This window comes from Lytechinus pictus, chromosome 19 (genome assembly GCF_037042905.1).
Source record: "Lytechinus pictus isolate F3 Inbred chromosome 19, Lp3.0, whole genome shotgun sequence".
NCBI classification, from domain to species: domain Eukaryota; kingdom Metazoa; phylum Echinodermata; class Echinoidea; order Temnopleuroida; family Toxopneustidae; genus Lytechinus; species Lytechinus pictus.
The window spans coordinates 6703395-6731382 of NC_087263.1; the positions used below are offsets into that span (position 1 = coordinate 6703395).

At 37.7% G+C, this 27988-nt stretch overlaps 1 protein-coding gene across 1 annotated transcript; it reads left to right on the forward strand.

Moving 5' to 3' along the window:
• The first annotated feature begins 8813 nt into the window (after positions 1-8813).
• LOC135157660 (prolow-density lipoprotein receptor-related protein 1-like) lies at positions 8814-27187 on the forward strand. Its single transcript, XM_064114056.1, has 8 exons — positions 8814-8825; positions 10391-10448; positions 11547-11726; positions 20949-21053; positions 21521-21772; positions 22624-22789; positions 23501-23613; positions 24134-27187. Exons 1-8 carry the CDS (start codon positions 8814-8816, stop codon positions 24523-24525), a joined length of 1278 nt encoding a protein of 425 aa, XP_063970126.1. The 3' UTR covers positions 24526-27187.
• The last annotated feature ends 801 nt before the right edge of the window (positions 27188-27988 follow it).

The window sequence follows — 27988 nt, forward strand, 5'->3', positions numbered from 1 at the left end:
TTTTTTACCTCAAAGAAACAGGCATAGTATCCATAGATGGATATTAGCTGGCGGCTCATTAACATACAGATACAAAAAACATAAACAGTATCACTATGATCCATGGAGTAACAATACTGCTCTGTAAGTTTGTGAAGAAATCGGAACCATAACGGCATTGCATCGTTTCAAATTAGGGCATTATTTACTTCTATTTGATCTCAGTCTTATAATAGTAATAATAATAATAATAATAATAATAATAATAATAATAATAATAATAATAATGATAATAATAATAATAATAATAATAATAATAATAATAATAATAATAATAATAATGATAATAATACAAATAAAAAATAATACTAATACAAATGATAATGCTAATACTACTATGTTCCTTTTATCTCGCATTTCAAGACAGGGTAAATTCACACTGCGCTTTACATGAAACAAACTTCTTTAAACATTTCAAACTTATGTCTTCATGCATCAATCAACATACTTTAAATGAATACAAAACAAAGTGCATCTTAAATAAAACAAAAATAAATAAATAGTTAACAATACAGAAAAGATGTAGCTGCTGCAAGCTTAACAACAAACTAATGTATACCAGTCAGTCCTGATATCAGTATTAGTGTAACAATAGTCATATAGTGGGAGCATGAAGTTGAACAATTCATGATTATACATAATTATATATGTTTGTTTGAATAATACTTGTTATAAAGATAGTAGTATGGTACTCTCTGTCACGAATTATTATGTATACTGTTGTATCACATTCATTTTCTATTCTGTTTTAGATTGCGCTGATGCATTTTGCACACAATGTATAATGCCTATAACACGAGTGGGCCAGACCACACATGTATTTCAATAAAAACCGACTTGAGAAAATAACGTGTATATAAATATATAAATAAATAAATAAATAAATACATATAATGTATATATATATGTATAACTATCATATACCTGTAATATAATCTGATATAAACTAATAAATAAATAAATAAATATAATACATATCATATATGAGAAGGTATTGCTAGTACTCGGTTCGTGCCTGAAAAGTAGTCTCGATGAAAAGAAAAAAGTTGTTGCTTCATTCCCATACCAAAAACAGCTTGATTAACAGTTGCTAATCAGATAATAGAGACATGCGGTAAGTTGGTAAACTTACTTAAGGAGCATTCATGGCTCAACAAACAAACATATCGGTCTCTTAGTCAGTTTTACTTTTGTAGTCTTGCAAATTTGTGTCTTAGAAACCAAATATCTTGCGCCTCTTTTCGTTCCTGCCCAGTAAATACTTGTAAGATTTTCTTTTTTTTTACCGTCTGAATTGGCTTTCACCGTGTGAATGCGGCTAATAACAATAAACACAATTACAATAATGATGAGGATTATTATTATCATCATCATAATTATTATTATTATTAATATTATAATTGTTATCATTATTATCATTACTATTATTATCATCATTATGACTTATTAAGTAACCAAATATCATTCCCCAAAACCTGGGGGGGATGATTGTACATGCCATCCCCCCCACCTTGTGAGGTGGGGGGGATGCATCCCCCTCATCCCCCCCGTTGTCTACGCCCCTGTTTACACTTAATCGGCTTTGAAGTGTTACGATTGTCCAGTTTTTAGGTTGGAAATACAAACTTTCAGCTCGCTCTTCGCGCCCTCATTAATTGTTTAGATTCCTATCCTGTTCGTTTTTTAGGTGCCAGGTAAAAATAGCAGAGGTAAGAATGGCAGAGGTAAAAATGGCAGAGGGAAAAATGGCAGAGGTAATAATGGCTGAGGTAAAAACGGCAGAGGTAAAAAGAGCAGAGGCATAAATGACAAGAGGTAAAAATGGAAGATGTGATAATGGCAGGGGTAAAAGTGACCGAGGTACACTATTAAAAAAAACAGTAGATTCTACAGAAGAAAAATTAAAAAACAGGTTTTACAGAAAAGAAAAAGGAATTTTGTAAATTATAATAACAGGAGGATTTTCCACAATTTTACAGAACAGATGTTTTAAAAAGGGGAAAACAGTTTTATTACAATAGATTTGTAAGGGTACACGCACAAAAACAAATTTTCTGTAATTTTACACAAATGCATGTAATATTACAATGCAGTAAGATTACAGGTGTTCTCCAGACTCTGTTGCAGGAATTTTTTATTTTTAAGTATAAAATTTCTAATAGTGTAAAAAACGGCGGAGTTGAAAACGGTAAAGGTAAAGATGGCAGAGACAAAAATGAAAGAGATATGGGGTGCTGGTTTGTTAAAAAGCCGAGAAAAAAAGTTTTCACTCCAAAATGAAAGGGGATTTGGCTAAGGAGGAAAATGACACAAAGAATTATTTCAACTAAATGAAGTTCTTTTAGGTCAGAAAAAGAATTACAACAAAAATATAACAATTAGATAATAAACAATGTTTTTTCTTCTGTTTGAAAAATAACAGAGATTTGTATCAAATCTCTACATTTTAGCATACCAAGCTAATTACCAAGAGGGTGCTGCTTATGGTGTACAAAATACCCAACAGCACTTCCGCTTCCAAGGGTTATGACCATCAAGCCGTTTATATCATATTGGATGCAGTGGTAAAGGTTCAGGGTCGTGATGAGCAAGGACTTAAACATGTATAAATATATATATATATATATATGTGTGTGTGTGAAGTTATACATGTACTACAGCTTTGGCAACTCTTTTATATTTAAATATTGTGTGAAAGAAATGGATGAAGAGAACAATGGTAGGCGTAGCTTAAATCAAGGTTCCCCAGAGCTATCTACCCTTTTTGGAAAAATTGGTGATGCCGAAAAAATGTCTCCGCCGGGAATCGAACCCGGGCCCCCAGCTTTGAACGCCGGTGCCTTAACCACTAGACCACAGAGACGGGTTAGTGACTAGGGCGACCCCGATCCAATTCACCGTCAGATAGACAGATTTTCGACACCATACCAATTATAATTCAAAGAAAATTCACGAAAGTGATGATTATAGACAAATTATATATGAATGGAAAGGTCTTGTCTTTTTATACACAAATATGTCACTAAAAAGTCTTATTGATGTCGTGGAAATGCAAGAAATGAAATTATTAGAGACCCTTCTCAGCCCCCCAGCCGCCCCCAGACAGACAATAACCGTCGTGATCAAATACAGTCGAGAATAATGACGTCACATGATGATCGACTCACTCAGCCGCTCTCTAGCTCTGTGCAAGCCAGCAGTACACTGATAGCTGATTCACCTTCCTGGTCTCTATTTTTCTTCGAATTTACCGTTTTCTTCATGTATTGTGATATCCGAATTCTGTTTTCGACAACTTCAGACTATAAGGGAACCAGATCTGTGTTATTTTGCCCGGTTTTTATTGAATTGTGAACTGGAAAGATCGATTTTGTCCACTCGACAGTATTCGTTGTGTTGCTCTACTAACTATTGAAAAACTCCAAGCTGCACGGTCCCATTCACTTGCTCCCGATGCATGTTGCAGGTTACGCTGTTTGATCCAGTCAAAAGTCAAGGTAAGCATGTTTGGAAACTGTACTTGTTCTGACGATGCATTCAGGTCAGATGACAGATACAGATCTGATATAAGTTTAGAATCATGCATTTTGGCGTATACTATTAAAATTAAAAAGTCTTTATTTTAGACATAATGTTTTTGCACAATTCCAGCAGATTTTTTCTTCAGATTTCTAAAACTGGTCAGGACTCAGGCAGGCGATTAAATTATTTAGGAGCATGGCCATGGCTGAAAATCTGCTGTTTCAGATATGTTTAAGTTTTTATTATACACATAATTATATCACCATGATGCCGATGTCATGAAGCCAGGCAAATTTTCAGCAGTGATTACCCTGATTCCTGGCCAAAATCACTCATACGTATTGCGAGGTTAGTATTAGTATACTAACCTCGCACCACGAACCGCGTTTGGCAGTGGATTTCTAACTAGTGGGTCGCGCGTGCTGGGATCTCACTTTTTGGGTCCACAACACACGACTTCTATGGCTTGAATTTTCTGTGCGCGGCGGCATGTAATGAACCCTTGGGTGGGCCAAAATTAGAGTCTGGTGTTTCTTTCTGATTAGAGTGTTGCTGCATATATGCATGCGTAATGCCTTCAACAATGAAGATAAATGCAATATTTGTAATGACACAGAGACTCAGAGAGCACCGTACCTCAAGTGATGTTCGTGTAGTCTCCACTTCACTACTGCTACAGCCTACACTACGCTACACACCTACCCGGGTAGGTGTGGTGGCGTACATGTACGGTAGTGTAGCGGTAGTGAAGTGGAGTGGGGCCTACACAAACATCACTTGAGGTAGAGCACCAGTGTTCTGAGTGGAACTTTTCAGGTGTCTTAACCTATACTATCATTTGTTGTTGACCGGGAATTACATGCCACCGCACGTCATCAATCATCACGATAATTAAATTCATACTTTGATTTGATTATTTAAACTATTTCTTTTTTTCTCTCTTCTACACACATATCTGCACACTTGCTGACTCTGGTGACTTCTGGTCTCTGCTTGCTACCTCAATCTGGGAGATTCCATCATGTCCTTTTACTATGATTTGGATATAGCCATTTTTTTCTTCACTCTTTCCAGGACATACGGTTTGCAAGTTGTGGACTGATAATGATACAAAAGAAAAATTTTCTTTATCAATCTTGGAAACAATTTTGAGCACAGTTTTGGAGAGAACTAAGAAATTTGACTTGGACAGGAATACAGCTTGTCAAAAATAATAACACACAATTTAAAACGAAAGAACAATTTTAATGTTACTAGGGCATTTTGCGAGAAATGTTATACTCAATCACACGTCCCAAATCAAGGGTAAGTCCTTTGATTAAACATGTAGTTGAATTGCGATTGCAACTCGACCTTATTACGCTTGAATTTGAATTTAAGAATTACGCTTGATTTGCAATTGAACATAAGTTTCTTGCAGTGCCCCATAATTATGTTTTGTTATCAGATATTTAACGTGCTGATTTTTCTCGAAAGGTATAATATATTTGTCCTTTTAAACGGTATTTGAATATGGGTACGCCTTTTATTTGTTTTCCACAATATTTATTGCATGTATGAACAGAAGTGAAATATTTATTGTGAAGCACTGTGAATGTTGTGTGCTGTTGTGTGATGGTTCATCATTTTTGTTATAAGACTGAAAGCCTGGTGGATGTGAGGAAGTGGCATGGATGAAAGAAAAGTGAACATGTGTCCAATTACTGATTTGCATATTCTAAGACAATTTTGTTTCTGGATAAATTTTGCTATGCATTCCCTACATTAAGAGTAAAGGAGAAGTCCACGCAATCAAAAATTAATTTGAATTTAAAGAAAAATAACAAGATATTGCAGGAAATTTCATAAAAACTTTGATTCAAATTTATATAATTACTATTTTAACAGTTCCGTAAATATGACCTATTGTGATCAGATGAAGAGTTTCCTATCGTCAAATCTGCAAAGAATAAAAAACAAAATGCCACAAAAAATAGAAACGAATGTGATGTGAGTGACAACTCTAATTTGCATATCATTGTTTTGTGTACATGACTGTTTTGAGTAAAAACAACAAGGGAAATTACTCTATTCAAATAATTTTTAGTTGATGTGGACTTGACTTTTAACTCTACCCCTCCCATCCCAAATAAGAGTAGAAATAATCTAATCAAGAAAATCAAAAGCAGCAATTAAGAAACAAGATTTGATAAATACAGGTCTGAATAGAATTTCACAAGAAAATAAAAAGAGAAAAAAAGATGGGTAGGGACGGGGAAGGAATTAAAAAAAAAATGCCCAGAAAAAAAAATCCGAGTTTCGAACCAGGGTCCTCGCACATGACAAAACAATGGCCAACGCATTTGGCTACAGACCATCGCCCTACCGGAAAGGCATTTTTAAGATATATGAAATAAAGTACGCTCGCCGCTGTTGCCTAATAATGCTTCGGCAATTCAACTGCAATTTCAGTCATTTCGCGATGGATATTGCCGTGTTTTTTTTGTGGTTTCTGACTTTGCTACTTAATGAAATTTCATAATTTTTGTTCAGTCATAAAGAAGAATGTCTATGCTTTATATTGATTATAATATTAATGTGACGCAAGTGTGATTTCTACGTGAAAATATGCTTTGTTTATTCACATATATTTCTTGAAAAAAAAAAATTCTAAGCTAAATATCGGTTACCAAAATACGTTAAATGTGCACTTTTTTTTCACTGTTCAGTAAATTCAAACTTTTATCTATATAACAAGACCAATATTAAGAGCAATAAACAATTCTAAGAGCAAAAAACGCTGATTGGAAAGATCGTCTCCAATGGGCTGCTGTCAGCTCAGCTGCTCACTGCTCATTGTGTGACGTCACTCAGCTGGAGCTCGCAAGAGGACCGGTGGAAGGCAGAAATATGGCATGAAAATAAATCATTTTTGAGAGCTGATTTCTGCAATCTCTGATCACTATTTTGAAAAGTGAAGTTATATATCTGATTAGTAATACTTCCCCTTTACAATGATGACCACATAAAGTCATTATAAAATATTTTTGATTCTTCGGATGTATACTGTAAGTAGTACCCTGGCACCAACCCTGTTTTACCGATAATTATGAATTGCGTATACGAGATCGCGCTATTCAAATTGTATCAAGGAACATCGAAGAGTCCCGTAACCCGTAACACAAAGATTAGCAATCATCGTAGAAGAATATCTTTAAAGTTGATTGCATATTTGCATTGACTATACAGTATACAATCCAGGGGCGGATCCAGCTTTTTATAAAGGGGGGGGGGTTGGGGTGGTATGCGAGGGAGCGTAGCGACCGAGTTCAAGCGAGCGGAGCGAGCGAGGGGGGAGGGTGTGGGAGGGGGGTGTCCCTCCTCCCACAGTAGGGAAAATTTTTGAAAATCTGTGTGTGAAAATGGCGTTTTCTTGCATCTAAAAAAGATAAGATTTAAAAAAATGGTCCCCGGATTTTTTTTTTGGGGGGGTTGCAACCCCCCAACCCCCCCTCTAGATCCGCTTCTGCAATCATTGGTGAAAACCCCCGGGGGGGGGGGGCACTCGACCAAAAAAGTGGTAGGGGTGTGCCGCGGGCGAGACAAAAAACGGGGGCCTTGGAGTGGGCTTATTGTAAAAAGGAGGGTCCTCGGAACGGGCTTCGGAACTACAAATGTTTGTGAAAACGTGGGTCCTTGGAACGGATCGTGTGAGTGCGTAAGCATGCCTATGGAACGGGCATGCGTGCATGATGCAGCTAGCGCGGTCTCCGCCGGGTGCGCTCGCACAGAGGCGATGTATTCGGACAGCGCTCTGCGGCCGCTTTTCACCAAAACTGCAGCTCATTGTAGCAGATCAATGCGACCGGAACGGCGTAACGAAAAATATGCGAAGCTTTGGAGCGGATTTATTTCTTATTTTTTCTCAAAAGACAAAAATGCTATGCCTTGGAACGGAAATTTGAGTGTAAAAATGGGGGTCCCCTCCGCGGCACATACCCACTATGCATTATATACTGAGTGCCCCCACCCCCCCCCCCCCCGGGGGTGAAAACCAAGCTTACGATCAATCGCTAACCTTTCTGTTGACGTGATCCTGACCATTATGTAAAAACCAGTTTGGGATTTCGAAACATTTATCCGTATACAAATAAATCAAGGGGGGCGTAGCTGGTTTGAGCAGATGGGGAGGTGCACATCCTGGTGGAAGTTGGGAAAATCAGCTGTTGAAAGCAGAAGAAGGGGTACAAATTTGCTTGCCAGTGTCGGAACTGCACGTGCACCAATGCAACCCCAGCCTACGCCCTTGGAATTAATACGTTTTATCCCATTCTCCATACACTGTAAAAACTGTGGTGTTAAAACTGACACCAGTTGGTGTTAATAAAGGACCACACCCTGAGGTGTTAAAATTACACCCTAGAGATTGAACATAACACCGAAGAGTGTAAATGTAACAACCAAAGGTGTTGTAATAACACCTATAGGTGTTAAACTAACACTTTCATTTTAACACCGGTGTAAAATAACTGGTGTGGTCCTCTATGTACACTGGTTAACACCACAGTTTTTGCTGTGTATAAAAAATGATTATTTTCAAATGCATTTACAAATCTAATGGCATTATCCAATCGTAAACAAAAAGGAAAAGGGAAACATATACACATAAAGAGCACATCCTGGTTGTCTTGCATCATTTTTGTTATCAACGCACTTGATCTACGTGGAATAATGGCCAGTAAAATCCAATAATGACCGTCTCTATTCCAAATCCGCTATGCTTGACACACCGAGGATCATTATCATTGAAATAAAGTTGAAAATATGTATAAAAAGGGACATGTCAATTCTCATTAATTTTCTCCTTCTCCCTCTCTTGTCTATCTTTATTCATTTATGCCCTCTTCGTCAGGCCAAAATAGATAGTTAGCCAATAGATGCAGTACGCGTGAAAAGCGCGCTGATGACCGTGATCACTGTCAAACTCCAAGATGAGCTCATTATAATACTTATAACCACAAACCGAGCACCAAAAGGTTATTCAACGGTAAAAAAAGAAAGAGCAAAGAACGACATGCATGTATATGCACGCTGGTTTTACCACGATTTCAAAGGCTGCCAATACTTTTAATTTTCGATGTCGGCTTTTATGACAATTCACGTCATATACTGAATACTTCATTAATGAGAAGAAACTCACTTTTTGTTATTTTTTCTTCAATGCATTTCTAAATTTGCTATCTGGTTTTCATCGCAATTTGCGAATCTTCAAAATGAGGCGTTTGGTAAGTTGGCTTATATATGTATATATATATATATATTTTTTTTTTTTTAGCTCAATTTAAAGGGGTATTCCGGGCTGAAAATAATTTAATTTGAATAAAATAGAGTAAAATTCCCTTCATCAAAATATGCATGCTTAAAAATAAAACAGTTATTGAATTTTAAAACTTAGTAATATTTTGTTAAAATAGTTATACGCACGAACGTTATCATGAATGTTCGATAGGTGGGCTGATGATGATGTCCCCATCTTCCCCTTTTCCTATGTTAATTCATGAAATCATAATCATTTCATATTTTTGATACGTGACGTGTGTGTGATAATTATGTCTCCCCTATAATAAGAAAAAGTTGCATAGATATAATCTAATACATTAATTTAGTTGTCAATCCGGTTTTCTTTTCTTGGAGGACAAAATTTATTTTAAAGCATAATTTAATGCAATAAATACAACAAAAGATCAAGTGGGATATTACATCATTAGTTTGCTCATTGAATATTATTTATCAAGACATGTATAGAACAGTTTCACAGAAATAATGCAAGTATTTAAAATGTCATATCTTCGTTATTCCTCGTCCGATTATTATAATATTTTCCCCGTTTTGTTTGTCAGGCATTCTTTATCTATTCAAATCATATTGTTTCAGCCTGCATGGACTATCCTTTTGAGGATAAGACCGTAAAAAAGACAAGTTCATAATATATTCGTGCATGTTGATTACTTAAATTGAAGTTTATTTGATGGTCCGAATTTTATAATTTTCCCCCTTTTTCTTCTTTGTCATTCTCTTTGTTTCTTTGTTTCTTCCTTTTTTCATTCCTTCCTTCCTTCCTTTCTTTCTTTCTTTCTTTATTTCTTTCTATTTTACTTACTTCCTTTCTTTCCTTGCTTCCTTTCGTCTTCTAATTAGGTAGTTGCCTTTTTGGTCTACACTATCAAAAACGGGCACTAAAACAAAATACGCGTAAATGAAGAAAAAAAAAAGAACATCCCATTTTCATGACAAAATAATGGATGGACATTGGATACTGACACGTCCCCCAAATTTTTTTACAAACTTTACAATAAAGACCAACTAGACTGAACCAAAAAATATTAAAACAATGGTAATTCCACATATTTGGGGAGGAAGAAACTCCCTTCAGATGATAGTGAGGAGAAAAGTAGAATATTTCATATTTCATTTAATAGATTAAATCGAAATAGTGAGTGGATGATGTAATTAGTCACCTCATTTGCATACTGACCAGGATGTGCATATAACTGTTTTGTGAAATTATGCGAAATCAAAAAATGTCATATTCAGTGTTGCTCTTGTTGGATTTTTCTCTTTTTATTCAAATCAACATTTTCTTGAGGTGGACTTATCGTTTAAAGTAGCGCCCTCTGCTATGTAGTTTACTGGACGTTTGTGGTGCGGACTAATTTCGTGCGGGCCCGGTGCAGACCAAACAATCATGAGTTTAAACAGTATGTGAGACCGCCCCCCCCCCCTCCCGTCAAGGGCTCTGGATCATCATGACCATATTATTATCATATTCTGTATAATTTGCTTTCTGTAGGCTGGCTTGAACTTGCTAATCAACTGGTTGCTCATCTTCTCATTCATCTCATCAAAAGGTATATGGTCACTATTGCTCCCAGGGAACGTTTACTTTGTGTTACGGCGCATTGCAAGATACCTACGTTCATTTAAATTGTGTAAATAGCCAAACCATTTGAGGGGACAAAACAAGGATTCTGTGAGAAAATGTGTAAAAGTTGCGAGAGAGCGAAGCGAGTTAGCATTTAAGATGCGAATCTAATTTTTGTGACAGATAGTATGTCAAAATATGACATACTAATATGACATACTATTCAACAAGTAATATCATATTCCTGTCAATTTCTCTTCCTTTTTTGTGGGGGGGGGGGGGGCTCTCGCCCCCGTTCCTTTTTATGCAAGTATAGGCCAAGCGCAAATCAAGCGTAGCTTGTCGTTGATATTCCAAAAAGCAAGCGTAATATTTAGCGAGTTCCAGTAATCGGATATCATACAGCTTCAAATTTGCCTTTAATCAAATGTTGGGACTAGTTATTTTGGGCATACCCTTAATTGGTATCAAATATAAATTTCGTGCAATTCCCCATTAGTATTATGATTTTTAATTGATTTGTCGATTCTAGAAAATATATCTTGCTTTTTTTTAATCATGTTTATACTATCCGATATATACTGTAATTCACATTGATGTAGCGCCTTTTCACACGTGAATCTTGAATCATCATTGTAATGATGATTGCAATTTGTCTTTAGAATCATCGGACCTTTCGAACGCTCACTCGAAAACTGTGATTTTAGTGAACCTTAACTGGAATTCACCTCCGGAGGAGAATTTGAATTTGTGATTGTGGTGTTCGTGATTCTAGTCATGTTCGGTTTCACACGAGCTGAAAATTCGTCATTAGCCTTATTTTTCACTGGAACCATCATTAAAATTACGATTTTTTTACCGTAGGAAAGGGTGGGTAGACTTACTAGAAATTGATTTAATGTAAATCACCACATTCAATACGACTGTTCGGACTGTACACCAACGACGGTATGTCGTCGGAGATTACGTAGTAGCTTTGGTCGGTGAATAGTCTGTTTCAGTTGTGTGACAGGCATTACAGTATTCTAGGCTTTACATTGTGCATGTAATTTGCATCTGACGGAGAGTCCCGTTTATTTTACAGTCGTCTGTGCCTCCGTCTATTCCACATCATCTCCAAGTGCAGACTGTCATGACTATAACGAGCATTGCAACGTCAAGACCTTTTGTCGAATGATAAAGCTTCGCAATGGCACCGAGATACCAACTGCGCTTAAGAAGATTGCCCTTGGCGGCAGAAATGTATTTGCTTGCAAGATTGCAGGTAAGAAGTACGATAAAGTATTTATATTTTTATAGTATAAAGTATTTACTCCTCTAGTAGTTGTAGTAGTACTATAGTAGTAGTAATACTAAATGTGGTATTTGTAGTAGTAGTGTTACGAATAAACTTGATAGTATCGTATTAAGGTCAATTTATTTCAACATATTATTATCATGTAGAGAGAATTAAGATTTTGCTCTTCGGAACATGACTAATGGACTGTTTCCATGGTTTCGGAAAAACGATTGGCATTGGTGAACTGTGGGAAAACGGAACGCGTGAAAAGGAAAGTGACGTCTTTTATCTTAACGGGTGAAACTTCGTCGTTCTTTTCAACCCTGTATGATTTTGACTCGGACTGCTACCCACTCCTCAGGCTAGAGGATTGCATTGACAGAGTAGGAAATGCGAAGTGTGTCAGTAAGATAGATATTTTAAAGGGTTATTGGCAGGTGCCATTAACAGACAGGGCGAAGGAAATTTCTGCATTTGCCACCCCGGATGGGTTCTATCAATGTAAGGTAATGCCCTTTGGTCTTAAAAATGCCCCTGCCACATTTCAAAGATTGATGAATGAAGTCACACAGGGTATTGAGAACTGCGTAGTGTATATCGATGATATTATCATCTTTAGTGACACTTGGGAGTCTCATCTATCACAGTTGCGCAATCTATTTGAGAGACTGATCAAGGCTAACCTGGTAATAAATATGCAGAAGAGTGAATTCATGAAGGCCAGGGTAACGTATTTGGGACACATTGTAGGTCATGGTGTTGTTGCGCCTAGGGATGCTAAAGTTGAAGCTATTTTAGCTTTCCCATGTCCGACTGGCAGACGCGAGATTCTGCGCTTTATGGGAATGTGTGGCTTCTATCGGAGGTTTGTGCCTAATTTCAGCTCCATAGCAGTGCCTCTGACAGACCTGTTGAAGAAAGGGGTTAGGTTTGTTTGGTCTGAGCGCTGCCAGCAAGCATTTGACTGCTTAAAGGCTATCCTTACTCGGGATCCTGTGCTTGCAGCACCGGATTTTAGCAAGCCTTTCAAGTTGGACATTGGCGCGAGTGACATAGGAGTAGGAGCGGTACTGTTTCAGACTGATGACAGTGAGGTAGACAAGCCTGTCGGTTATTTCTCACGCAAGCTAAATGGGTACCAAAGAAAGTACTCAACAGTTGAAAAGGAAACTTTGGGTTTGGTGCTTGCTGTACAACACTTTGAGGTTTATGTCACTAGCGGTGTTGGCGACATACAAGTATACAATGACCACAACCCGCTTTCCTTTTTAGACAAGTTCAGGAATAAGAACCAGCGATTGTTTCGTTGGAGTATCCTCTTGCAGCCTTACATCTTGAAAATAGAGCATATTTCTGGTAAAAATAACATAATCACGGATGCTTTGTCTCGAGTCTAGGTTCACGTTTCTATGTATATATGTTGATACAAACCTCATGATGCTTGTGAAAATGTGAAAAACTGATACAGGTAATAATTGTATGGCTGTGCCATGTGTTAAATATTTACAACTTTGTTACTTGTTGTTGTTGATCAGAACTATGATGATGATATTACTAGGGAAGTGAAAATCTTGCTTGGAGACAACCTTGTTCTTTTGTAGTATGAAAATTATCTTAATGACATTTTTTTTTTCTTTATGGGTGGAGGCATTAGAAATAGTAATTTTTTTGTTTTGTTTACAGGAAGAAACAGAAAATGATGAAAAAAAAATGTCATGAATTTCGTGTTAGAAAGAGGTGGTTTTAGAACATAAACAATAGAAAATGATGGAAAAAATGTCAAGATATTACATTTTACTTTCAATTTGTTTGGAGTTTTTACAAAGAAACCTTTGAAGAAGTAAATGTGATGAAAGAAAAATGTAAAATTATATAACTTTATAACATTTTTCTTTTCTTTTAGGGTGGAGGTGTTACGAATAAACTTGATAGTATCGTATTAAGGTTAAGTTTATTTCAACATATTATTATCATGTAGAGAGAATTAAGATTTTGCTCTTCGGAACATGACTAATGGACTGTTTCCATGGTTTCGGAAAAACGATTGGCATTGGTGAACTGTGGGGAAAGCGGAACGCGTGAAAAGGAAAGTGACGTCTTTTATTTTAACGAGTGAAAATTCGTCGTTCTTTTCAACCCTGCATGATTTTGACTCGAGATGAAAGTTATTTTGAATATTAGCTGAACTTATTATTCTTTCTACCAAGATGTGGACTTTTGCCTGAATGTTTCCACGCATTGAATAATGAGATTTGGAACCGAGTTCGAAAATGTCTCTGCATAACATTTAAATGAACTGTTGGGACTACACGCACATAGTACGCTTCGGATATGTAATCTACACAACATTAATGTGGACTTGCACAGTGAACGCTGTCAACTAGTATTGGATGAACTTCACAATCACATGAACACACTAATCGGCAATTAAATCGCGAACTGGACTGTGAGTACACCATGAAGACTCCCAGAATAAAACTGAATTCAGTCTCACTGCTAGTACTGGGCCCCAACATTTATTTTTGGTAAAGTTAAACTAAACTAGTAACAAATCAAATCTGGGTCTAACATTGTTTATAGTTTGCATCGGTATCGTACATGTATTTGTAACGTCGTTAGACAGGCCTGATTGTATTGTAAATTCTAATCTAGATCTAGAACTAAGTAGGCTTAGCCTTAGGCTGAATTAGTGAGCTCATAGTCTTAATCCACTAATCAGCTAATAGCTGAAATAAGAGTTGAATGCATTGGGATTTGAGTGACGGTCATACAAATTGTGAAACAATGTTCGATTTACAATTTTATCGAACCTGCTGAAATTATAATTGAAGCATGTTGTTGCGATTCGGAAGAAACTTTTGTTGTTTTTAACTTTGCTTACGAGATGCAAAGTTATGATTAAAGGTCCAAAGCAGGACGATTTCATTCTTACTTAAACTTTATGATTGCTTTAGTGTATTTTTTTTTGGTGAATTTGAAGTAGAGATAATTCTTTGTCATAACAAATGGGGGCTTGTCCGGGAGATGAACGTATTCAAGCCATATCTCTTTGAGTATTACTTACAATAGTGATATTGCATGGTTGTTTTCTTTGTTTGCTCATTTTACTTGATAAACTGATATTTCAGTATTGCAGAAGAATTAGATATTGGAAAATTTATGCAGGCCATATCACTTGGTGAAATCAAGAATTTGAAAAAGAGTGAGTTGAAAGCAGTCGCCAGTCACGTGGGCTTGATGATAGATTCAAAGCTAAGAAAGGATGAAATAGTTGACATTCTATCTGACCATTTTGAACTCGAGTCAGTAGATCGCAAAGGCAACGGCAATATTGATGTTGAGTTAGCCAAGCTAGAATTAGAGAAAGAAAGACTAAAAGTTGAGGCCAAGCAATTAGACACAAAGAAGTTGGAAATGGAATCTAGTCTAAAGTATACTCAGTTTGATTTGACTCAAGAATCAAGACTGGTGCCGAAATTTTGCGAGGATGAAATTGATGCTTTCTTTTTGGCTTTTGAAAAGTTAGCAAGGAGGTTAGATTGGCCTAAGCAATTTTGGACGCTGCTTATTCAGACTGCTCTTGTTGGTAAGGCCCAAGAGGTATTTTCGTCTCTGTCTGAAAAAGAATCGGAGAATTATGAGTCAGTGAAGGCAGTTATTTTATCTGCATATGAATTAGTACCTGAAGCTTATAGGCGGCAGTTTCGGGAGGCTAGGAAAAAAATCAGATCAAACATACGTTGAGCTTGTAAAAGAAAAGACAATGTATTTTGATCGCTGGGTTGGTGCTTTGAAAATCAAATCTGATTATGAGTCTCTTAGGGAAGCAATGATATTAGAGGATTTCAAGGGTTCCTTGCCTACTCAGACTAGACTACATGTTGAGGAACAAGGAATTACCCAGCTGCACAGGGCTGCTGTAGTATCTGATGAGTATGAACTGTTGCACAAGAATAAAGTGGGCCCTAAATTTGACAGTGTCAAGGAAGGGTCACTACCCAGGTCAACTGTTAGGTCAGATATGAGCTCTCAGTCCCAGCATGAAAGCAAACCGGGTGATCCGCAGGGTGCGCGAAGTAAATCTAAATTGCAATGCACGTATTGTTCAAAGAAAGGGCATACAGAATCTAAATGTTGGAGGTTAGCATATGATAAACATGACAAGAAGGAAGTGATGTTCATCAAACCAAGTACATGAGAGCAGGTTGGTAGAGAGGTAGACCGAAAAGATAAATGTCGTTTGACTAAGTCAGTTGATGATTCAGTAGAAAGGACGACTGATGGTTTTCGCGGTTTTCTGTCTCATGGTACTGTGTCTCACTCTGATGGCGAATTGAGGCCGGTTATTATCCTTCGGGATACTGGGTCGTTGCAAACCCTGTTAGTTGCAGATGTAGCACATTTGCCCGAGGATAGTTGGACAGGACTATATGCGCTCGTAAGGGGCATTGGGGAAGGCTATATCTCGGTGCCACTGTACAAGGCAGGGGCCGCGGAACCGGGGGGGGGGGGCTGGGGTTCAGCCCCCACTTTTTTCCAAAACCGTGTACAAAAACGTAAAAATTACCATATGATTGTGATTTTTAGCATGGTCAGCCCCCCCACTTTTGGCTCAGCCCCCCCCCCCCCCACTTTCAAAACCGTTCCGCGGCCCCTGCAAGGTATACCTAGAGAGTGATATTGTGTCTGGGCTGGTTACAGTTGGGGTAGTTTCTAGTCTGCCAATGGAGGGCGTAAATATGTTGATGGGCAATGACTTGGCTGGTGAGAGAGTGAGAGGTTCACCTATAGTGTCCGATGATCCTGTTTCTGGAACCGAGACTGAGCAATTGCAGGATGATTTCCCTGGCATATTTCCTGCATGTGCAGTAACAAGGTCACAACTTCGTAGGTCTATGAGAGATGACGATGAGTCGATAGAGTTGAGTGATAATTCGGAGGTCTTGTTGGCGGAAACATTCTTTCAGGATTTAGAGAGTAAGGCGGATGAGATAGAGTCTAACGGTGAGAGGTATTGTCGGTCATCTCTAATTGAGGCTCAACACGGTGACCCTTCACTTCAGCGGTTGTTTCCGGTGGCAATTTCTGAGGAGGAAGCTCAAGATAGCCCACAGTGTTTCTACATAAAATCCGAGGTCCTGATGAGGAAATGGAGGCCTCCGTCAAGACCAGCCACCGAGGAATGGTCGATACTTCATCAGATTGTTTTGCCTCAGTCTTATCGACAGGAGGTTCTGCGGATGGCACATGAAATTCCTGTAGGCGGTCATCTAGGCACCAGGAAGACTCGGTCTAAAGTTACCAAACATTTCTTTTGGCCCGGCTTACATAAAGATGTGTCGGAATTTTGCAGGTCTTGCCACACTTGTCAGATGGTGGGGAAGCCCCAACCTTGTATAAAGCCCGCGCCTTTAATCCCAATTCCGGCGTTAAGTGAACCTTTCAGTAGAGTGTTGGTAGACTGTGTCGGACCATTGCCTCGAACCAAGTCGGGGTGTAAATATCTTTTGATAATCATGGATGTGTCTTCTAGGTTTCCTGAAGCAGTACCTTTAAGGACGATTACAGCGAAGACTGTTTTAGATGCCTTGTTGCACTTTTTTTTACAAGATATGGCCTTCCGAAGGAAATACAGTCGGATCAGGGATCTCATTTTATGTCTGGTGTTTTCAAACAGGTCATGTCTGAATTGGGTGTTCACCACCTTAGATCCACAGCTTATCACCCGCAGTCACAAGGTGCAATCGAGAGGTTTCATCAGACTTTGAAGACGATGATCAAAGCATATTGTGCAGATTTCCCAGATGATTGGAATAAGGGTATTCCTTTCTTGTTATTTTCTATCAGAGATGCTCCTAACGAGTCTACCACCTACACGCCTTTTGAGCGTGTGTTTGGACACGAGGTTCGAGGTCCCCTTAAGTTGGTCAAGGAGAAGCTCTTAGAGGAAACAGGACCTGAAGAGTGCAATATCTTGGAGTATGTATCCAACTTCAGGGGTAGACTTTCAAAGGCATGTGACCTAGCAAGGGAACACTTAAGGATTTCGCAGAAAGACATGAAGGTCAGAGCTGATAGGAAAGCCAAGGTTCGAAGTTTTTCGCCTGGTGACAAGGTGTTGGTACTCTTACCTATTCCGGGGGAACCTCTGAAAGCAAGGTTCAGTGGCCCTTATGTTGTCATTAAGCAGTTGAACAATGTAAACTATGTGGCGAGCACACACCAAGTTCGGGCGGAAGTTCAAACGATGCTCAATAATGATATCATAGAACCTAGTAAAAGTTCCTGGAGCTCGCCTATTTTCCTTGTACCTAAGCCTGACGGTAGTCAAAGATTCTGTATCGACTATCGCAAAGTCAATAATGTAACGAAGACAGACTGCTACCCACTCCCCAGTCTAGAGGATTGCATTGACAGAGTAGGAAATGCGAAGTGTGTCAGTAAGATAGATCTTTTAAAGGGTTATTGGCAGGTGCCATTGACAGACAGGGCGAAGGAAATTTCTGCATTTGCCACCCCGGATGGGTTCTATCAATGTAAGGTAATGCCCTTTGGTCTTAAAAATGCCCCTGCCACATTTCAAAGATTGATGAATGAAGTCACACAGTGTATTGATAACTGCGTAGTGTATATCGATGATATTATCATCTTCAGTGACACTTGGGAGTCTCATCTATCACAGTTGCGCAATTTCTTTGAGAGACTGGTCAAGGCTAACCTGGTAATAAATATCCAGAAGAGTGAATTCATGAAGGCCAGGGTAACGTATTTGGGACACATTGTAGGTCATGGTGTTGTTGCGCCTAGGGATGCTAAAGTTGAAGCTATTTTAGCTTTCCCATGTCCGACTGGCAGACGCGAGATTCTGCGCTTTCTGGGAATGTGTGGCTTCTATCATGTCTATCGGAGGTTTGTGCCTAATTTCAGCTCCATAGCATTGCCTCTGACAGACCTGTTGAAGAAAGGGGTTAGGTTTGTTTGGTCTGAGCGCTGCCAGCAAGCATTTGACTGCTTAAAGGCTATCCTTACTCGGGATCCTGTGCTTGTGGCACCGGATTTTAGCAAGCCTTTCAAGTTGGCCATTGACGCGAGTGACATAGGAGTAGGAGCGGTACTGTTTCAGACTGATGACAGTAAGGTAGAGAAGCCTGTCGGTTATTTCTCACGCAAGCTAAATGGGTACCAAAGAAAGTACTCAACAGTTGAGAAGGAAACTTTGGGATTGGTGCTTGCTGTACAAAACTTTGAGGTTTATGTCACTAGCGGTGTTGGCGACATACAAGTAATCAAGTATACACTGACCACAACCCGCTTTCCTTTTTAGACAAGTTCAGGAATAAGAACCAGCGATTGTTTCGTTGGAGTCTCCTCTTGCAGCCTTACCCCTTGAAAATAGAGCATATTTCTGGTAAAAATAACATAATCGCGGATGCTTTGTCTCGAGGTTAAGTTCACGTTTATATGTATATATGTTGATACAAACCTCATGATGCTTGTGAAAATGTGAAAAACTGATACAGGTTATAATTGTATGGCTGTGCCATGTGTTAAATATTTACAACTTTGTTACTTGTTGTTGTTGATCAGAACTATGATGATGATATTACTAGGGAAGTGAAAATCTTGCTTGGAGACAACCTTGTTATTTTGTAGTATGAAAATTATCTTAATGACATTTTTTTTTTCTTTATGGGTGGAGGCATTAGAAATAGTTTTTTTTTTTTTTTTTTACAGGAAGAAACAGAAAATGATGGAAAAAAAATGTCATGAATTTCCTGTTAGAAAGAGGTGGTTTTAGAACATAAACAATAGAAAATGATGAAAAAAAATGTCAAGATGTTACATTTTACTTTTAATTTGTTTGGAGTTTTTACAAAGAAACCTTTGAAGAAGTAAATGTGATGAAAGAAAAATGTAAAATTATATAACTTTATAACTTTTTTCTTTTCTTTTAGGGTGGAGGTGTTACGAATAAACTTGATAGTATCGTATTAAGGTTAAGTTTATTTCAACATATTATTATCATGTAGAGAGAATTAAGATTTTGCTCTTCGGAACATGACTAATGGACTGTTCCATGGTTTCGGAAAAACGATTGGCATTGGTGAACTGTGGGGAAAGCGGAACGCGTGAAAAGGAAAGTGACGTCTTTTATTTTAACGGGTGAAACTTCGTCGTTCTTTTCAACCCTGTATGATTTTGACTCGAGATGAAAGTTATTTTGAATATTAGCTGAACTTATTATTCTTTCTACCAAGATGTGAACTTTTGCCTGAATGTTTCCACGCATTGAATAATGAGATTTGGAACCGAGTTCGAAAATGTCTCTGCATAACATTTAAATTAACTGTTGGGACTACACGCACATAGTACGCTTCGGAGATGTAATCTACACAACATTAATGTGGACTGCACAGTGAACGCTGTCAACTAGTATTGGATGAACTTCACAATCACATGAACACACTAATCGGCAATTAAATCGCGAACTGGACTGTGAGTACACCATGAAGACTCCCAGAATAAAACTGAATTCAGTCTCACTGCTAGTACTGGGCCCCAACATTTATTTTTGGTAAAGTTAAACTAAACTAGTAACAAATCTAATCTGGGTCTAAAATTGTTTATAGTTTGCACCGGTATCGTACATGTATTTGTAACGTCGTTAGACAGGCCTGATTGTATTGTAAATTCTAATCTAGATCTAGAACTAAGTAGGCTTAGCCTTAGGTTGAATTAGCGAGCTCATAGTCATAATCCACTAATAGCTGAAATAAGAGTTGAATGCATTGGGATTTGAGTGACGGTCATACAAATTGTGAAACAATGTTCGATTTACAATTTTATCGAACCTGCTGAAATTATAATTGAAGCATGTTGTTGCGATTCGGAAGAAACTTTTGTTGTTTTTAACTTTGCTTACGAGATACAAAGTTTTGATTAAAGGTCCAAAGCAGGACGATTTCATTCTTACTTAAACTTTATGATTGCTTTAGTGTAATTTTTTTTTGTGAATTTGAAGTAGAGATAATTCTTTGTCATAACAGTAGTAATACTAATAGTAGTAGTAGTAGTATAGGTCTAGTAAATCGCAGCAATAATGATTGTTTTAATGGTAATTATGGTTATGCGTAGTCGTGGTAGAAGGTAACAATTGAGTCGCTTTCTCCAATGCTAAACAATGCCGTGTTCACTGTCACATTACAGCTTGTGTTAGTGAACCCTGCATGAATGGAGCGACTTGTACCGATATTCTGGATGGATATTCCTGCCAGTGCTCCGGGGAATTCACAGGAAACCAATGCGAACATGGTAAAACAATGGAATTGGGGTCTATTCATTATTATGATAGTGATATCTAATCAATGATGATGTTGATGTTGAGAGACATGAAGATCGTAGCGATGATGATACCGACGAAGAAACTGAAGGGGAAAGGAAAAAGGAGGAGGATGAGATGGAGATGAAAATGAAGAAGAGGAAAAAAGAAGAAAAATGTAGGAGTAAAACATGGAGAACAGGAAGAAGAAAACAAGGAGAAAAAGGGTGGATTAGGAGGAGCAGTAGGAGAAAAAAGAAGATCATGAAGAATAAGGTGGGGAGGAGAAGAAGAGGAGGAAGAAGAAGTAGAAGATGTGTCTTGGGGCGGAAAGGGGCAATACTTAGAGGTATATCCATAAGGGTCATATCACATTTATATTATTGATTTTTAGGTGATACTGTCAATTGTCACCAATAATCCTTTAAAGTCTTAATCTACCTTCCAATTATGTTCCCAGCACTGACGAAGGTATTGCTAAGTCATGATCGAACCATCTATAAAACTGCATTCGCAACGACCGACAACTATGAAGAACGTGTCAACTTGCTCAATCTTTCTTACCATGTGGTATATACGGCTGCAGCAAGTCGCATCAATGCTGTGGAATACGACCCTAAACAGGACCAGGTCTACTTTGCCTTTGAGACCAGGATCGACAGGATTCAGTGGGATGGCTCAGGGGAACAAACGTTTTTCAACGGATCAAATAGTATGATTTAGTATTTTTTGGTCAAGCTCTGGTCTACAGCACACATTGTTTATGTTATGAAAAATATTAAACCAATCAGCAAAGAGATTCATTTTTTGTACACACCCCGCCCTTTCTGTATATTGTTGATCTGTATATTTTCTGAAAATGTCAATTGGAAGAACAATTCATATCCTCCTAAATAGTAACACTTGGGGATTGAGCATTTGCTTGTGTAGCCCCAAAACTCTGGAATCGCTTACCTCTGAAATTCAGTAAAGCACAATCAGTGTATAAAAAAAGTCAACACTGTCTTAAAACACAATATTAATTCCAAGCTTTGGGTGTTTTTATATAGCGCAGGAGTATAATAATAAAATAACCGTTTAAAGACTCGGGCCACGTAAGCAATATTGATTTGGATAAATACACAAACATCAAATTGGCGCGAGTTCTTTGGCAATTTCACACATTCTTTGGAAATATTTTTAACATACTTTGTAGATATTTTCGTATTGTCTCACGTGCTATGTAATGCCACTTTATCAAAGAAAAGCAGTTTTTCTGAGTGAAATTTGAGTTTTACCGTGGGTGAATACGTAAAATACACTGTAAGTATTCAAAGAACAGGAACAAGGAAATCATTGATGAACATTTTAATTTCAATAATAGTTGTACTAACATTAACTATAATAATATTAATGATATTGACAGGCCTACTGATGATGATGATAAAAATAATGATAAGTTAAAGAAAAGGTAGGTTTTATGAATAATTATTACATCATTAATTACAATGCTGATGATTATATCAATATTTATGTTCTTGCTGTTTTTGTTGTTGTTAATTTTCAAACAATGAGTTATTATAGACCTTGCTCTGGATGTGAACGGCCGAATAATCTACTGGATCGTCGAGTCTTCTTACTCGATTTCGATGTCCCCAATGGACATTAATCAGCTTCCCGTTGAAGGTGAATTTCTCTATGATACCGGGATCTCCAATCCTTTTACGGTGTTTTTCGATCGTTTCCAAGGGTGAGTCTACATTTGGATAATTATTGTTGGCGATAGTTCAGGTCTCTGTTTACAAGGGCGGTGCCACCGGAGGGGGGGTGGTGTTCGCAGTGGGTGAAATCGTGAAAAAGGGAGGGTAAATGCGAGGTAGGGAACAGGGGGAGATAAAATAGAAAAATAAGTAAGCAATGGAAGGATGAAGAGTATAAAAGGAAATGTCTATTCCTTGTATAAAAGTCTAGTGGATGATGCAAAACCGTATTTGTAGTAATTACGTAAGATATATTTGACTTCGTTTATGTTTATATTTGTAATTGCATCTCACATGTCTAAAGGAACTGTTGCTGCGCTGGCGCCATGAGCGTCTCTGGATGGTGTGTGCCCTCATTATCATTTTTATCATTATTATTAGTATTAAAAGCCATATAATTCAAATTGGAAAAATATGACGTCATATTTAATTCGCCTTGCCCCAGGCATTCACCTTCTTAAAAAAAAATCGCGGCACCGCTCCTGGCTTTTCATACAAGTATATGTATTCGAATGTCTTGAGAATGGGAGATAACGAGTTTTCTTAATCGTTTATATAGTCGCCGTAGCTAATGTTTTTTTTTTCTTTTAGTGTAAAGGTTTTTCAATGTAATGTAAAGGTAAATATTGTCTTATGTTTATCTTTATTCTTCGTAAAAAACATTACGCCGTAAACTTTTTAACCCCCTGCCTTGTTTACAGGAATTTATACTGGGGTGAGAGCTCACACATTTCACGGAGGATTGGTAACATGGAGGAGAGTATTGTCGAGGAGAACATTAAATGGGCAAAAGGATTGTTCGTCGACACAAAAGGTTTGAGTAACAATTTCAACTCAGACTGACCAGCTAGCACATTGTATCTAACCATATCATTTCCCAAAATTTTAGAAATGTTTTGAAATTATCGTGTTGTAATACAATTTGATGTAATATATATATAACATTCCTTCTATTTAACGTTTTTATAACGTCCAGTCTGACAGGTTTTAATGATAGGAAAAATCAAACATCATACAAACTAAATTTTTTTTTGAAGTATCGTTGGAATAATTTCGAATATAATTTTAAAGTTTTTCCTGAAAACCCAAGACTATGTATATTGATATTTAGAAAATGTTTAAAACACTTTGAGGCAACATTGAAATAACATAGATAGATGTGCGGTCTCCCTCAGATAATTCCTAACAGAGGCTTAATCATAATGATTCCACAACATGACCAATATTAAATTACCTCTGCCCTTATCTTCTAAAAGAGCAAACACCACAAAATTCCTTGCAGAAAGGATTCTCATAATTATTTAAAATGATGACAAAATCTTATTCATTTGCAGATGATCGAATGTACTGGAGCCAAAATACTAATCGGAAAAATATCGAATCGGTCAGACTAAATGGGAAGGATAGGAAAATGTATTTTCCTAACTCGACTGGTAATTCGAGCAGCAATAAGTTCCGACGATTCGTTGTCTTCGATGGCGTAATGTACTGGTCGGCAGAGAATACCCCAGGAATCGGTCGGGTCGATGTGACCGGAGATGACCTCAAGTATTATCAGCGTGTGCTAGAGCTACGAGTAGAACGCGACGATGCACACAACGATAGCGATGACGATAATGACGACGACATGGATGGGGTAGACGCGCCTTACGGGACCGTCCAACTGGGAGCGAACATTGATTTCTTTATCAACGGGGATTTCAAAAATGATAGAATTCATTATTAAGAAATATCTTGCCAAGTCGACTTATAAAACACTATATGTCGACATGGCAAGATATGAAGTGTCCAAGGCCCTCGAGAGTCTAAATATCTCGCCAAGTTGACGTATAACTTTTTATAAGTGGACTTGGCAAGATAAAATATGTCGCCGTGTTGACATGTAACTTGTTATAAGTCAACTTGGCAAGATAACTTATCTCGCCATGTCGACATATAACCCTTTATAAGTCGACCATGTCGATAGAGGGCGCAACAGCTGCGTTAAGACGTATTTTTGCATCCTCTGTTTTGGAACTAAGATATCTGGAAATATCAACGAGAGAACTAACCATCCGTTTTCAGTAATCAGGATATTGATATTCTTATATCAACCTTTTCAAGATTTGGAGATCATTTTTCATATATTGCTGTTTAATTCCATATTTCGAGCGTTTATTTGGTAATTGGATCAACATGTATGCTGAGAAAGCAACGCCACACCCTGAATCGCACCTTCCCCGAGGACCAAAACCCGTTTTCATCCGGACAGATAACGTAAGAAATGAGGACAAAAAACCAATTACGGGTGAGGAAATCTATGTTAGTCTTGTGAAGGTGTTCAAGAGTGATGTTGTTGCCGGAATTCAACAGATTCGACGTCTTTGGCGGATCTATTTGACTTCCCATACCGACCGTGTTGAGCTGATATCGAATGGGTTACTGCTACGTGGGGCAAGCGTCCCTGTTTATGACGTGAACCCATTCACCCAGTCAAGAGATGAAAACCTTACGAGAGTTACCATTAAGGATATACCCTTATCCGTTAGTGATGAAGTGATAAGAGCTAAACTACAGGAGATGAAGTATGAGATGCATGGCGAAATATACCGCCAAAAACTAAGGGTAAATGGTCAGCTAACTAACTGTTTGAACGGTGATCGTGTTATCCACATTTCTCCACCATCGCAACCTCTTCCCAGGAAACTTGTTTTTGGGAACACATTTATGGCTCGCATTTACCATTCCGGACAACCTGAGAATGCCAGTGGCGCCCATGCAACATGTTCCAGGTGCTTACAAATAGGACACCACGTCTCGAGATGTGTAAACGAGGTAAGGTGCCAAGTATGCAAGCAACCCGGACATATGAGGAAGGAATGCCCGAACACCCAACAAGCGACAGGGAACCTAGCAACGTACGACGCTTTTTCGTTTCAATCGCAAACGCAAACTTCGAGCGAGGGAATCAACGTACAGGATGAAATATCTCGATCAACCAACAAGACACGACAAACTCGTCTTGCTGAATTCGTATCGAAACTGGTACAACATCCATCGCAGACGCAGAATACCAATGTCGACACTGCAACAGCCGTAGCTTTAGATCTCCGATCACCTAGAAGAACGCGATCAGCGTCACGCCCTAAAGAAGGTTCATCCGCGTACGCTTCAGACGGAGCGATGCACTACGCGACTAAGCGTAACAACATCCGCGATTACGATGATCAAGTGGAAGCATTGGAGAGCGAAGCTGAAAACAATCGAAGTGAAAGCGATGTAGATGATGACACATCCATGTCACCCGAGACTCCCCCGAAATCGTCGACGAATAAAGCATTAAAGCCTGTGAAACGGAAGAAGAAAGCTACAAAGAAAAAGAAATAAAATTTCCACAACGATGTGAGTATAAACATAGAGAAATCAACATGGAAACCAATATAAACGAAGGACAAAAGAATTGTGAAAATGAAAGAACTAGGAACTGGGGTAAACATGATCACGTACATTTTATAACATTGAATGTAAGAGGGATACGTGATTCAATGAAGAGAAAGAAAAGATTTCTTTGGCTCCATCGTCAAAAGTGTGACATAGCTTATTTGCAGGAAACATTCTTGTCACGAAACATAGAAAATACAGTTTCTAAAGAATGGAAAGGTACATGTCTATTTGATCATGGGACAAATCATTCCAAAGGTGTAGCAATTTTTATTAAAGAAAGGTTACCTATAACTGTCATCGACACATATTACAAAGGTGATGGTCGGTCAGTTGCTGCTAGATTGTTATATCTAGATCGCTTTTATTTGTGTTTAAATGTATATGCACCTGCTAAAAATAAAGAGAAAGAGCCTTTTTACTCGTCATTATGTAATTGGGTACAAAATATTAAAAAACAAAATGACGTTATAATTGCGGGTGGAGATTGGAACTGTGTTCAAAACAAAAGTAAGGACACGAGTGGAGTTTCATACGCATATTTACCAAAACAAAACTTTGTCAAATTTCGAAAAGAGAATTACTTAGTAGATGTATGGAGAAAAATGTTTCCAGAGAGAAGACAGTATACATGGAGACAATTGTCACTTAACATTCATTCAGGATTAGATTATTGGCTCATGTCAAAAGAGCACTTTCCATATACACATTCCATAGATATTAAACCTGTGTTAAAATGTGACCATAATGCAGTGTCAATGAAACTTAATATCTTAATACATGACAGGGGAAAAGGTTGTTGGAAACTGAACAACTCGTTGCTTAAAGAAGAATCGTTTAAAGAGCATATTAAGCGTATTATTCACAAGGTTGATATGGATTTTAATAATAGATATGATAAACAACTTAGATGGGAAATGTGTAAAATTCGAATAAAATAATTTAGTATGAAATATGCAGTTGATCTTAAGAGAAAAAAAAAGAAAAAATATTGTTCATATGGAAAATGAATATGAGAGTTTATGTATGAATATAGATGTCTTGAGTGTAGAAGATATAGATAAAATGAAGAAAATAAGACAAAAGATAGACAAATGGTATGAATATCAGTGCAAAGGTGCTTTTGTGAGATCTCGGGCAAAGTGGCTTGAATTTGGTGAAAAGTCAACAAAATATTTTCTTCAACTTGAAAAAGCAAAAGGTAAAAAGAAAGAAATAGATTGTCTTCAGATTAATGGAAAACTTATTAGAGATGAACAGAATATTTTAAAAGGTATACAGGATTATTACAATGCACTTTATAAAAGAAGTGATATTGAAGATGGGTTTAAAGATTATATATCTGATGTCAATTTAAATGTTCTGAATGAAGAAGATGCAAAATTATGTGAAGGAAAGATTTCAGAAAATGAATGTCTTGAGGCCTTAAAGTCAATGAAGCTGAACAAATCACCTGGGAGTGATGGAATCAGCGTCGAATTTTATAAATGCTTTTGGGAGGAAATCAAATATATGGTAATTGATAGTCTCAATGAAGGTCATGAAAATAAACAGTTGTCTTGTTCACAAAGACAGGGCATACTTACCTTATTGTATAAAAAGGGTGATAAAAAACTCTTAGATAATTGGCGCCCTATTTCGTTGCTAAACATTGATTATAAACTTGCTGCCCGTATCCTTTCTTTACGATTACAGAAAGTGATAGATAAACTGATATCACAAGATCAAGCTGGATTTTTAAAAAATCGATCTGCTTCTGAATGTATTAG